We start from the raw sequence: 14,425 nt of genomic DNA on the forward strand, positions 1-14,425 counted from the left end.
GGAGCCCCGCGCGCGCCGGACCACAAGGGAAGAGGGCAGAGCGAGTGCGCGGGAATCCGGCGCATAGTGGCCCCGGGAGGGTCCCTGGGTTTCCCGCGCGGGCTCCAGCTCCGGGCGGGCCAGGCTCCGCACCGCGCGGCAACAGGCTGGGCGCCGCGGCGGGGAAGTTGCGCGCGGGGCGGTCGCGGGGCGGCGCGCTGCTCACCCACGCCGTACTTCTCCTCTCGCTTGGTGGGGACCCAGCGCGTCATGGTGGCGCGGGCCGCAGCCCCCTGGAGCCGCCGCTGCCGCCGCCGCTGCTCGGGCAGGAAACTCGGCGCCTAGGCCGCCATCTTCCATTCCTTCCCAGCCGCGACAGGATGGGGAGGAAAAAGTTTGCGGCGGAGGCGGTGTCATGTGGGACGGGGCGGGCGGAGCGTCGCGGGCCGGATGGGAAAGGCCGGGAGAGCCGGCGAGAGGCGGGACGGCGGCCCGCTGCAGCCCGCCCAGGCGCGCGTGCCCTGGGCCCTGGGCCGGCCCTCCTCGTCCCTCGAGGGACCCAGGCCGCTGCTCCGAGTCTGCGGACGCCCTAACACTCTGCACCATGCAACTTGCATCCTCTACTTTTTGCTGAACACCGTGCGCCTCGCACCCGCTACTCTGCACCGTACCCCCCTCATCCTGCACCCTCTATGCTGCACCGCACCCAGTACTCTTTATCATACACCCCACACTCTACATCGAACACCGAACACCGTACCCCAGGCATCCTGAACACACTGCACCCTGCACCATGCAGAGTTGCTGTCTTTGCATGATTCGCAAGTGGCCCCATGTCCTTGCAGCCCTCCAGGCCTGGGCCTAACACGAATAGTGGAGATCAGTGCAGAGTCAGACAACACACACACACACACACACACACACACACACACACACACACACACACACACACAAACACTCTGGTGTAAAGTGCAAAACCCACCCAGGTTCCCTCCTGGTGGAGAGCACTAGAACAGAGATAAGAGTTCCTCATACGTTCAGCAAAGACAACGTGGACACCTGTTTTGCTAAGGGCTGAGCACATTTGATAGGTGATGGGTGTAGTAGTGCACAAAGTGCCATCGGCACTGGTAAGAAAAACCTAGGAAAGGATTTTGCAGACCCTGGGTGCTTTCTAACAGCCTGGAGTCCTATGTGTGTTGAGGGCCTGAAACTGCACAGAGAGGCTCCAGGCTTGCAGCAGCTTTGGTCGGTCCATAGGACTCGGGCGGGCAAGAAGTGCAGAAAGAGAGGAAGTGCAAAGAGCTGCTGGCAGAGAAAGGAAGCCAGGCTGAGCTTAGACCCTGCAGCAGCCTCCTAGCAACCCTAATCTGAAGGAGGCTGGTCTCAGACTCGCCCAGTGCCAGGCCACCACGTGTACAAAACTTCCGAGTGAGTTCTTCAAGGCCTGCACACAGACACACCCCAAGTTTTCACTAGAATCCAAGAAAAAGTTAAAAACTAAGGAGAGAGGTGGGATGGGGCCTCAGGCTCACAGCAGTTCATTGGAAGGGGTAAATGGGATCGCATGTTTTACTGTGTACCCTCTCTCCTTGCATCCCAGAAACAGTGATAAACCGCAGCAGCACAGAAGCCCTCAAGGACTGGAAAAATGAAAGTTTAAACAGGTGAAGGCTATATAGTGAAAGGATCTAATGTCAGAGCCAGGGAGAGGACAGCTCACCAGGAATTGGAAAAGGCAGGTGGCTATACCACCTGTTGTAGACAGGGCCACCCTGGCCCGGAGCAGTTTTGTCATCCCACCCAGAATGCAGCATGGAGAGGCAGGAGCTTCTGGAATGGGGCAGGTGAGAGGGAACCTCCCCTGTTCAGGATAATGTGCAACTTAAGATTTCTAACAATCCAGCCACTGATTCATAGAAAGTCACAGGCTCCTTTCACTGATAAGGAACTTCCGTCCCACAGAAGGAAGCAGCCTGGGCCCACCTCCCACACTGTCTCCAGCATGCATTTAAAATAGTCTGTGGCAGTCAGAAACCTCAAAGGCTCAGGCTTTGTGGGTGTGGCCTAAGGACTCCAGCAAAAGTGAGCAAGGTAAAGTGGGAGAGTAACCGGATGTGCTAAGGACCTGTGGTAGGAGGGAGTGGTGGTGTTTTAAGGAAAGGGGAGACCTAAGGCTAAAAGGCAGAGAAGTGGCACAGAGAAGCTCCTGGGCAGAAGAACTTTCTAGATCTTCCTGGTCATTTGGAACTCTGGGAAGAAAACCACAGGGAAGATGGGTGTTTTGGGGGGAGCGGGGCGGAATATATATTTTTGGGGGGGCCTCGTCTCAATTCTGGTTTTGAGGCTCCATATGAGGAGAGATAGCTTGTTGTCCTGAACAGCCAGGAGCCTGGGAACCAACAGTCCTTGAAAGCATGCCCTGCTGTGGCCAGCTGTGCCACCATTCTGCCTCTGCTTCTGCCCAGGCCTTCTGCTGCTAAGCTTTCGGGTCCTAGAAGCCCTACTCACAAACCAAGACTGCTGACACCAAGCCCACGGGTCATCCTGAGGCTGGCCCTCGTGTGACTGTGTAGCTATACAAGTCAACAGCAGACCTACAGCTGGCTGCCTCCTGTCTCTCCCTCCTTCCCTAGAAGTCATTGATCAATAACCTCAGGGTACACATTTTCATCCTGATTTTAAAAAAAAATGATTGGTACAGGAAGCTGGGGAGATGGCTCAGTAGATGAAATGGCTATTATGGAAAAAAAAAACTGAAATGGCAGCACACGCCTGTAGCCCCAGAGATGGGGAGCCAGAGCCAGGCAGATCCCTGCAGTGCATTGGCCAGGCAGCTTAGCTGCAGGTGTAGTGAGAGACCTAGCCTCAGAAACCGAGTTAGCAAGTCATTGAAGTTCATGTGATATGAACGTCCATCTACACATGTGCACATGTGCACATATACCTATGTGTGCAGGAGCACACACCTATACAAACACATAATACATTTCATGTATCATGACTAATACAGGATTTTTGTAAAAAAAAAAAAAGCCATACTAATAAATTTACAAATCAGGGCTTAAAATTATGTTACATTTTTGTTTTATTATTTGGGGGGCAGGGCATCTGCCACAGCATACATGTGGAGTCAGAAGACAACTTGATGGAGTCAGCTCTCTCCCCATCACCATGTGGTTCCCAGATAGCAAACTCAGGCCAAGAGCTTGGCAGCAAGCAGTCTTACTTCACCATTTCTCTCACCTGTAAGTCAGAGTTTTAAAACTTCAGGTGGCCCATGGCCATGTGTTTGAGACAATATGGCTGAGGACTTATGCAAGTGCCCATACCCCTCAAAGCTTCAGAGATTGGTCATCACTCACGGGCAGGTGACAGTCACATCTTGTGGCTCAAAATATCACTATCTTCTTATGCTGTGGCCACAGGAGCTCAGTATTCTCTGGTCCCATGTGCCTTGGGACTATGGCAGTGGCATTTTGAACTCCTGACTCATAGCCACAGATCGTCTGCCAGACATCACACCTCTGCCAGCTGGCTGCAAGGCCCAGAGCTCCTGAAATCAGTAATGGAGCTCATCGTCAGCTAATGTGACCACAGGGTCATGAGCCAGGACTACAGATCATCCAAAAACAAAGGCTAGGAGGCCAGCCCCATCCAACGATCAGTGGGAGTGCAGACTGGCAACCTCCTACTGAAGCAGAAGTGTGGCAGAACCAGTGCTCACGTTTACAATATTAGTTTTAAATCTTGATTTTAAAAAAAGAACTAAAGCTGGGCGGTAGTGGCACATGCCTTTAATCCCAGCACTCGGGAGGCAGAGGCAGGCAGATTCTGGGGGATTCAAGGCCAGTCTGGTCTACAAAGTGAGTCCAGGACAGTCAAGGCTACACAGAGAGACCCTGTATCAAAAACAAACAAACAAAAAAAGGATTAAGAGTCTCAGCATGCAATCCTGGCTAGCTTAAAACCCAGAATCCTCCTGTCTCTGCCTCCCAAATGCCGGGATTGTTATTGTGAGTACCACTCTGGATTACTGTAGTGTGAGAGAGAAAGCTGCCCTCTAATCCACTATACAGCCAACAGTAAATAGCCTTGAGCTCCTGATCCTGCTGGCACCATTGCCTAAGTGCTAAGAGTATAGACATGTGTCACCGCCACTAATACTTTTCAGTTGAGCACCTTTACTATGCAAACCCAAGAGAAGAAGGAAGCCAGCAAAAATCTATTCTGGTAGAGGTACCAAAAAGCCCTCAATTCAATAGGGCTGAGCTAGAAGAAGAGATGAAAATGAACAATGAAATGAAGAGTCTGCACAGAAGGAGGCCTATAGACAGATGGCTGGACAGCAGAGGCACCTGGTTGCTAGGCCACTGAGCCAGGGGCAGGTATGAACCTCAGTCCAGATGTGCACTGTGGTCACAGAGTCATGAATAATTGTGACTGTGGACCAAACTTCCAGTTTATAGAAGCCAGAGGAGATGCAGTCAGAGGGCTAGGAAAATGGACCCAATGCATAAGAGCACTTGTGGGGAGGGAAGGCAGGGGATTCAAGCCCACTTAAAGAAGCAGTGGCTGAGAGGGTCCACACATCAACAGGCTAAGCCAGTGCTTTGCCTCCTCTGCCAGCAGGTGCTCTGTTTAGCCATCTCAATAAAGGTGAGTAAGGCTTTCCCCAGGTATTAAAGGTTTATCAGCCATGGAACAAATATGCTATTAAGTAGAGGATGCTGCACACAGGCTGCTAGTGTGCCCTGGGGGCCCACATGACCAAGCTGTACTTCCCTGTCCACAGGAAATGAGCTCTGGCTGGGGCCAGGGACAGTTGCAAGAGGAGCTGCCAAGATGGAGCTTGGATCTAGGTTGCCAGGCCACCTCTGGGACCTCAAGGTCCTTCAATATGCTACATCCGTTCTGAGAGTCAGCCAGAGCTGCGTCCAAGACCTTGGTAGCTATCCGACTCTGGCAATATTACCTGACCACTCTGCTTCCTGCAAATCTCATTAAGTAATAGGAGCAGAGATTCACACAGGAAAGACCCAGATGAAGCAGCAGTTTCCCCCCCCATGATGGACAAAAGTAGCTCAAGGTATGGTTTACTCTATGGCTCTCCCACTATCTTCATGAAGGCATGCTCTGGGCTGTGGAAAATGACAGGGAACGCTGGAAGCCTAACTCTCAGTGTGGAGGCAGATTCAGAATATCAGAGAGGCCGAGTGGATTGGTTGATTTTTGTTTTGTTTTGTTTTCATTGCTGTGACGAAACGCCTGACGAGAGAGATTTAAGCAAGGAAAGGGCTGTTCTGGCTTCCGGTTCCAGGTATAGTCCCTTGTGGTGGGGAAAACATATTGTGCCTTCTTCAGTCAGGAAGCAAAGCGAGGGGAAAACGAATGCTATGGGAGAGCCCAGCCCATTGTGGGAGGGGCAGTCCCAGGGTTGGTGGTCCTGAGCTCAGTAAGAAAGCAGGCTGAGCAAGCCCTGAGTAGCAAACCAGTAGGCAGCAGCCCTCCATGGCCTCTGCATTAGCTTCTGTCTCTGGGTTCTTGCCCTGAACTTCCCTAGATGATGGACTACAACGTGGAACTCTAAGCCACACAAACCCTTACTTCCTCTCAACTTTTGGTCACAGTGGGTGTTTCACCACAGCAATAGTAACTCTAAGTAGGACGAGTGCTCAGCTTTCTTCTTTTTAATCAAGCTGATGGAATCCTCCGCCCCACCCCCCATCTAGGGTGGGTCTTCCTATCTAAGCCACCATAATCTAGATAATCTCTCAGCCACACCCTGAGGTTTGTCTCTTAAGTAATTCCAGATCCTGTCAAATTGACTATGTTAACCATCAGCCAAGGAGGAAGGGAGGGAGGGAGGGAGGGAAGGAGGGAGGGAGGGAGGGAGAGAGAGAGAGAGAGAGAGAGACAGAGACAGAGACAGAGACAGAGAGACAGAGAGAGAGAGATGTAGAATTTGGCTAAACATTGAATGTGTAGACCGAAGCTCAAGAGGTCTACCTGAAGAGCACAGGAGGACCATGCCAGCTTTCCTGCAACTCTGCTCACACAGAGGGTGTCAGGCTAAGTCCTCCAAAGGACACGCCCTCCTTTGCAGAAAGGCCGACTCAGCAGTAATCCATAGGCTGCTCTGCCAGGTAATAAAGCTAAGAAAGAACACCAAGTCAGTGAAGCTGAGCCCCAGGGACTTAAGTGTGCCCAAGGACAAAGTCCAAGGAGGTTTGATGTCCAACACCCAGGAACATAAAATTCAGTGTCAATTATCTGATTTTTATATGTACCCACCACGTAAAGACAGGAAAACATGTCCCCAAGCCAGGGGAAGGACAGGTCTGAGACAGATGTAGAAATTAAAGAGATATGGGATTTGTTAGACAGAAAAGACCTAAAAAAAAACCACCTTAAGCATGAGTTTTATGTACTCAATAGCGACACTGTGACACAGTGAAGTCAGTAATGGGAGCTGTAGAAGTTCACAGCCAGGCTCATGACTGGCTTCTGCCCCTAGTGAGTACTCAGAGACACACTGTCAGGCCACCTTGCTGGCTTCCCTTGGGCTCCTACACTAGAGCTGCAGAGCTCTTCCGGTAGCTCACCCAGAGGTAGAGGATGTGGAGGGTGGAGCTGGAGAAGTCCTGCCTTGCCCCGCCCCTGCCCCCCCCTTCCCCCCCCCCCTTCCCACCAGCTGCATCTGACCGGAGCTCTGCAATAAGAGCAGCTTCCTCATCTGGAGTGAGGTTACCTCCATTTAAAACAACAACAACAACAACAAAAACCACCGATCATTAATGCAGCCCTTTGGGAAGCTGCTCCAATAGTCACAATTCACTCTTCCTTTAAAAAAAAAAAAAAAGTTAAAAAAAAAAGTCAGAGCTACTACTTATTCTGTAGCTTTCACTCACAAACCTGAAGGACAGACCCAAGGACAGTGGACTCTGAGATGACACCTAAAAGGAAAGAGAGGGCGTGCCTTTGACCATCCGCTGCTACAACTGTGCAAGGCACAGCTGAGTGACTGCAGGGATTATGGCTTGATCTCAGTGACTCCTTTTCTGAAGCTGCATAAGCTGCCTGAATGAAGCGAGGCCCACTCTGGCCTGGTTTCCAGAAACAGGACAAGCCATAGGCCCTCATACATGTGCAGACCAGCCCAGTGCATGGCTGTGCGTCACCGCCATCTTCCCCACTTCCTCTGCCTGGAAGCCAAGCTTGGCCACTGGCGATGAAGTATGGGCCGCCGCTGAGCATGTCTTCCCTTCCTCTGAGCATGCGGTCCTCAATGGAGGACCAGAACCACAGGCAATGAGAAAGCCACACCCAAGTCCATTAGAAAGACTCTGGAACACAGAAAATCCAACCCAGGGAGGTCACTGGGCATGGGGGGTGGGGGGTTGGTTGGGGGGCTGAGTGTTAGACAGTGTGACAGTCTATAGGACACAGCTGTCACCAAGACAAACTGAAGGCCAAAGATGGGAGCAGGATGAGCTTCTAACAGGAAGAGTGTTTCAGGAGAGAGTACCACAGCCCCCGCTGAGGTGATATGATGGATGTTGTGCTACGTGAAAGATGAAGGGATGGGAGGGGATGCATGCATGAGGTGGACAGAGAAGGGCCCCTGTGATGGAGGCACTGGCTCGGTCAGCAGAGAATAGCAAAGGCCGGTGATGGTTGGCATCCATCTTCGGTGTTATGTTGAACACTAAATCTTCATAGTCCTATACTAATGACATGTAGAGATAAGGCCTTGAAAGACAACCAGGGTTAGATGAAATTGGGACGAGGGACCCTCTCCCGTGCTTCCATGAGTGGACTACTGAGGCGCTAAGGAGCTGTTCTTAACCCATCCCACCATGCCTCGTACCATACGATGATAATTCAGCAAACATCCCTCAGCAGGTGCTGCATAGAGGTCAGTGCCGCGCTCTTAGACCTCAGGGTCCATAGATAGCATTGTGCTGCATGAACTCTATTCTCCCTCTTTCCAGGGAGTTTACAGTAGCAGCAGCAGAAAATAGACTGAGGCAGGTGCAGACTGACAGTTGGGAGCTATGTGTGCACGTGTGTGTGTGCATGCATGTGTGTGCAAGCATGAATGGATACACAGGGACAGGTCCTGGTGGTCCCCGTGACCGCTATAGTCCCTGAGGGGAGTTGTTCACAGAGCGGGGGTGCTCTGTGAAGCGGCTGTAGGATGCCTTGGGCTAGCAGGAGGGAAGGCCAGCCTCCATGTTTCCCTCTGATAAAGGGCTGGGGGCACCTGCAGCTAAAGCTACCATTTACGTAGAACTTGCTGCCACGGTATGCGAATTGAGATGTCAATGTTGCTAATTCCTGCACGTTTCTGGATTCTGTCTTAGGCACAGGCAGAGCCGTGGGAATTTTAAGAATGAAGTACAGTGCCTGTTGGAGACCGTGGGAATTAGACAGGTGTCTCCTGGCTCCTCCTCCAACCTGTCAGTTGGTGAGAGACCAGGCCCGCCCTGAAAGACTGGGCTCTCTCCTGGAGAGATATGTGTTCTTTCTCCCTTTGTCTTACTACTCTTGAACTCAGAGGCACAAAGACACCATCCCAGCCCACCCCCAGTAGGTACATGGATGTTTGCCAAGGCTTCCCCAGGACTCCTTGCTTTTGATGTTGTTATAAAAATTAACTGTTCGAACTTCTACCACTGTTGCAACATACACCGAATTCATTCCTATTTTAAACGGAGCTAACTTTGTTTTTCTTTTGGGAGAATAAAGCTGTTTTAAGAGACAGTGGCTTCTGATGCATTCTAGAAGCCTTGGTTTGCTTTAAATTGAGCAAGTGAAAATAGGAATAGAGGAATTCTGCAAAAGCAGCACCCATTCAAAAGGGGATTTTCTAAGGCTACGCTGGTAGCACCAGGCTCCCCCCGGAAGCTGGCGGCAGCAGGAGCACACAGGTGGTGGCGGGAGGTTCTGAGCAGAGTAGGTACTTCAGAATAAAGGGGTCTCCCTCGATCCCACCTTTTGCCCTGTGGCCCCAGGCAAACGGGGCTGCAGAACTGGCTTCACCTGCTAAGGAGTCCCTCCGGCAGGCAGGAGAAGCCCAGCCTTTATGTTCCTCTTGGACAGATGAGCCGGTGCCCTCATGCCTGAGAAGGAAGGGACATTTACCCAGCACTGCTGGCAGGACTTTAGTTCTGGAACCAACCTGTGAACCCTTGCTTGAGGTTCTCTGCTTGTTTTTCACTCTCCCTTCAGGGCAGGGCACATGCTGTTTGTCTTTGCTTCCTGGGGTCTTCACAGGCAGGATGAAAAAGATGCTGGATGTTGACAGTCCTGGTGGTGTCTATAGTCAACTAAGCTCAACACCCAGTCCTGATGGGGCATCTGCCTTCCTGCCTACAGATGGGCTGCTGTGCAAGGCTGCATACCTGCTCTGGGATCCCGGGATAGAAACTGAGTGGCTTCTCGCTAGGATTTCCTCTCCGGCTGCTTCCTCACCCCCTTTCCCAAACACCACCCTGTCCTCCATGCACCCCTAAACAGTTCCTATGTCCAGTATGACCTCCAGACAACATGGCCTAGCACACTTGTAAAGAAGGAGGCGTGAGTCTCCAGAGAGTCGGGGTAGAGGTGCTGCAGAGCACTAAAGGACCCAGGCAAGCTGGACTCCCATCTCTCCCAAGCATTGTAAAGGATAGATGGAAGTCATTAACTCACAGGACATGAGTCAACGGGAGGCTGACAGTTGAGCATCAGAGGTCACCTTCAAGTTCCAGTCGCTGATTCTTGGAGCCTGGCCAAGTCTTTAGACACAGGATGTGAGTGGCCAGCTCTGCTCTGAGAGGGCTTATCCTCTTCAGTGGGCAAGAAACAGTTCAGCTAGACCACAGTGCGAGGAGACAGTGGCCCACTGTTGTGGATGATGGCAAGCAAATGCCATCATGGGGAATTAAGATTCAGCCTCTTTTGAAGGGATTATACCCCCAGTTGGGTCTGTGGACTGTTTATATCCCTTCACGGATGCTGAGGAGGGTCACAAAACTCTCATCTAAGTATCCAGCATCAACTCTGCCGTCATTGCACATGGCCTTGGGAGGAAGAGGCTGGCCAAGACCATACATGTGTGGGGCTGAGAGTGTCAATCTATACGGCTATGGGAAAGCCATCATCCCTGCTGATTAAAGGCTTCCTGGTGCAACATTTCGGGTGAAGAGCACCCACATCCCTGTAAGTAACCCAATACACTCATCGGTTCCCTCAGAGTGAAGTTTGCTGGAATTGTGCCTCAGTTTGTCCTTAGGGCCTTGGGAAGAGGGATAGAAGTTACTTCCCCCTGGAAAGGAATTTAGGTAATACCCACACATTTAGGGGAACCCTAAAAAGAGGTATTGAGTGGCATACTTGCCCATGCCCACTTTGTTCTGGCTAGTGCACCACCTCTGTGCCAAACTCTCAGATTTATGTGGACACTTCTTACAGGGTCTTTCAGGAAGGCCTGAGGCAAGTGCTGGAATTGGAGCTAAGACCTACATGATGAGAATTGCAAAGGCTTGGGGGCAGAGTCTTTAGACCTGGGGGCACCACAGCACAAAGTCACCAAGGCAGTCCCAAGCCTGGAGATCGTAGGGTCAAAGAAGGATGATGGAAAACTGAGAAGAGCTGGGTATGCGGAAGGTAGCTATTGACATGGTAGGCAGCAGGCAGAGGGAATAGCTCGACTACCTGACCTTAGTTACGTCCTGTGCTTGACCTTCAGCAGCCCCACTTTCTTTTTTTATTTTTATTTTTATTTTGGTTTTTCGAGACAAGGTTTCTCTGTGTAGGCTGGCTGTTCTGGACCCAGTTTGTAGACCAGGCTGGCCTCGAACTCACAGCAATCCCCCTGCCTCTGCCTCCTGAGTGCTGGGATTAAAGGCGTGTGCCACCACGCCCGGCTAGCAGCCCCACTTTAGACACATCCACCTAAAAAGAGACCAGACCTTAAACAGTTGTGTTGGTATGCATTGTCATTCACTGACATATGGAAATGTAATCTAAACATATATATATATACACATATAAATGTGTATATATATATATATATACATACATACACCATAGGATGTGTTTCTCTACTGTTTGTCATTGAGCCCAATGGATAGGGCTTGGGCAGGAGGACCTCACCTCCTCCCACTATTTGGGCTTCCCTCAGGGCTATGGTGGCTCTCTTCTCCAGCACTGAAAGTGCTTGTTTTCAGCTCCAGGTGGTGAGGGCAAGGTAGAGGAGCAATAGTCAAGATCTTTCACTATGAGGGACCTGATGTCATTGCTTAAGTTCTTACACTGGAAGCTTCCAGTGAAGGTGAAGGTGGAAGGACCCCAGTCCCAGGGCAGGACAGGGAAGTTGGGTCCAAGCTGTTGGGATTCAGTCATCCATCCAGACCAGAGTCTCCTTGGCTAGCTCAGGTCCAACCTTCAGGGGTGACCTTTAGTAATCAGATGGGACTGCCATTACCCAAGAAAATTAAGTAATCTCAAGTTGACTTTCTATGCAGAGGTTATAGAAGTATGTATGTGTATTCACACCGGTTCAATATGCGTGACTGCAGGTTTACATATGCACAGAACATCATTTTGGGGGGAGGACAGTCTTGAGTGTCAACCCTCAAGTGGCTTCTACTTTCATTCGAGACAAAGTCTTTCATTGAATTTTGCTTCATAGTGACTGCAGCCTTGTCCAAAACTAAGCCACTGGCCCCTCAAGTTTCCAGGGACCTGCCTGTCTCTGCCACCTACCTCACCACCAGTCACTGAGATTCATGTGTGCTTTGCCACACCCAGCCATTTATGTGGGTTCTAAGGACGCAGTTGGGGTTTTCACACTCATTGGGTGTTTACTGGCTGAGCCGTATCACAGCCCAGAAATGAGTCAGGTTTGGCTCTGTTGAAGAAATGTCATTGAGTCCTGTCCAGGAAAAGGGACCATGTACGTGTGAGTCTCATTCTGAAGCCTGAGAAGGCCACCGTGAGCTATGAAGTGAACTATGAAGAGAGTCTCTGCCTACTCCAAGTAGACGGCACAGACTATACTGGAGGCTTTGACCCTCCTTGTTTTCTAGAAATGGTTGTTTCTTAAAACATAAATAAGAACATGAAGCAGAGGAGGTTTTCAAAATGAAAACAGTCTTCCAGGTGGGCTCCCGGTTTTGTTTTAAATCTTTTTACTGCAAAAAATACTGCATGCTTCTGCCAAATGCTGCATGGTCAAGCCAGAGTCATCTGGGCAGATGGAACCTCAGTTTAGAAAATCCCTCCATCAGATTGCTTGTAGGCAAGTCTGTGGGGCATTTTACTGATATCCTATGGCAATTCTTGAGTAATGATTGATTGATGTGGGTTGTGTCACCCATGGACAGGTAGGGCCTAGAGAGCAAGAGAGCAAACTGAGTAAGCCATAGAGACCAAATAAGTAAACAGCATTCCTCTATGGCCTCTGGTCAGTTCTTTTTTTTTTTTTTTTAATATTTTATTTAATTTTAATGTGCCTTCGTATGAGAGTGTCAGATCTTGGAGTTACAGACAGTTGTGAGCTGCCATGTGGGTGCTGGGAATTGAACCCGGGTCCTTTGGAAGAGCAGGCAGTGCTCTTAACCACTGAGCCATCTCTCCAGCTCCTTTCCTAATGAACTGTACGCTGTAAGATGAAGTGAACCCTTTCCTCCCCAGGTTGTTTTTGATCAGCGTTTTGTCACAGAAACAGAAAGTAAATTAGGATAAATACTAAATATACAAACTGTCACAAATCGCCAGGCATGATGGTGCATGCCTTTAATCCCAGCACTTGGGAGGCAGAGGCAGGCCGATCTCTGAGTTCAAGGCCAGCCTGGTCTACAAAGTGAGTCTAGGACAGCCAGGGCTACACAGAGAAACCCTGTCTCAAAATTTTTTTTTCTGTTTTGAAAAAAAAAAAAAAGAAAGAAAGAAAAGAAAAAAAAAGTGTCACAAATAAAATCTTAGGGAATTATGACAAAACAAATACAGCCAGATTCAGAACTGTAACTCTGCCAGCCACCCCAGAAGGCTCTCCCACACACTTGTGCCAGTCACAGCTCCTCTCTAGTCCATAGAAGCAGTATGGGATGACGCATTTGGTGAGGAACTTATGCTAATTTTTCCACTCCAATATCATCTTTTCCATGTAAGGAGCTTGTCCTGCTGTTCTCCAGATGTGGTCCTTTCATTATTAAGATGTTATGGAGTTCTGGGTTTACACTAAGTGATCCTTGACTCTTGTTTTTGCTTGAGAGTTCTGAGAATTGAACCCATGACCTTGGGTATGCTAGGCAAGTGTTCTACCACTGAGCTATAACTTCAGTCTCTTGTTTAACTTTTTATTTTAAGACATGGACTTGAGAATTTGCCCACATAGGCCTTGAACTTAGAATCTCTTATCTCAGCCTCCTGAGTCATTTGGACCACAGAATCTGTGCCACCAGGCCTAGTTCTCCATGAACATTATCATGCTCGGTGTTCACGGCCCTATCTTTCATCAGTAGGACACAGTTCATACTGGACCCTGGCTTTTTGAGATGTGATGTCAGCAGTTTTTTAATGCTTTGCCAGCTTCCATATAAGCTGGCATTAAATGATATTACAGATCAATTGTGTTTTCTACCAAAGACTCACAGTCACTTCTCCATAAAGCATTAATGTCTTTCAAAATGACTCCATGAGCTCCAAGGAAGATGTTTGCAATTGAATTTTTATGTTGAGGTGCAGGGGATGGAACGCTGGCATGGTATATGCTTGGCAAATGCCCTGCCACTACACCCATCAAGGCCTTGGGTGAATCATTGTTTCTGAGCCTTCTGTGTAGCCAGACTGAGAGAACAGCTTTCCTATATTGACAATGACATTCTCACTCAAGTGCCAGGTGGCAGAATGCAGAAAGATGTCTTCTCTAGCTCTTTGTTGTTATTCCCGTGTTTCACTGTATTTAGTTTTATTTATTTATTTTTGATGCTGTTAGTTTTCATGCCTAACGACGTGGGTGATAAAAGAATTTAATACATTGTGCATGATGTGGCTAGTCCCAATCACCAGATTGGTGGGATTTAGGATCAGGCTGGAGATAGACCTCTGCAGATGTCTTTGAGAAGAGTAGGGAGGAGGCACACCCTCAAAAATGGACATCACTTTCCAATGGGCAGGCAAGAAAGAAACAAAGAGGTCCAAGAAAAGAGTAATGTTGACTAGCTGGCTTTGCCTCTTTTTCCTGAGTGACAATGTTTGTTGCTACTGCCGCTGCTGCTTCTGATGTAACTAATGCCATTCTTTGATGTCATTTTCTACTGGATCACATCTGGAAGAGCAGCAATATTTTGTAAGTTCATAGTGATGTAATTTGAAAGCCAGTTTTGCTGGGTATAAAAAAAAAAATCCATGGCTTAGCAGTTGTTCTAACCTCCCAGGCAAGGGAGTATTCCTG

At 49.5% G+C, this 14,425-nt stretch overlaps 1 protein-coding gene across 2 annotated transcripts in view; it reads right to left on the reverse strand.

Annotated features, from left to right (window-relative positions):
• DOCK1 (dedicator of cytokinesis 1) overlaps positions 1–388 on the reverse strand; it is a 502,641-nt gene extending 502,253 nt beyond the window's left edge. For both annotated transcript variants that reach the window (XM_084751055.1, XM_084751054.1), the window contains exon 1: positions 206–388. In XM_084751055.1, the coding sequence (XP_084607181.1) occupies positions 206–251 (46 nt within the window). In that variant the 5' untranslated portion in view covers positions 252–388. The remainder of the gene's footprint in view (positions 1–205) is intronic.
• Between the last annotated feature and the right edge of the window lie 14,037 nt (positions 389–14,425).

Source organism: Acomys minous (assembly GCF_964271855.1).
Source record: "Acomys minous genome assembly, chromosome: 2".
NCBI classification, from domain to species: domain Eukaryota; kingdom Metazoa; phylum Chordata; class Mammalia; order Rodentia; family Muridae; genus Acomys; species Acomys minous.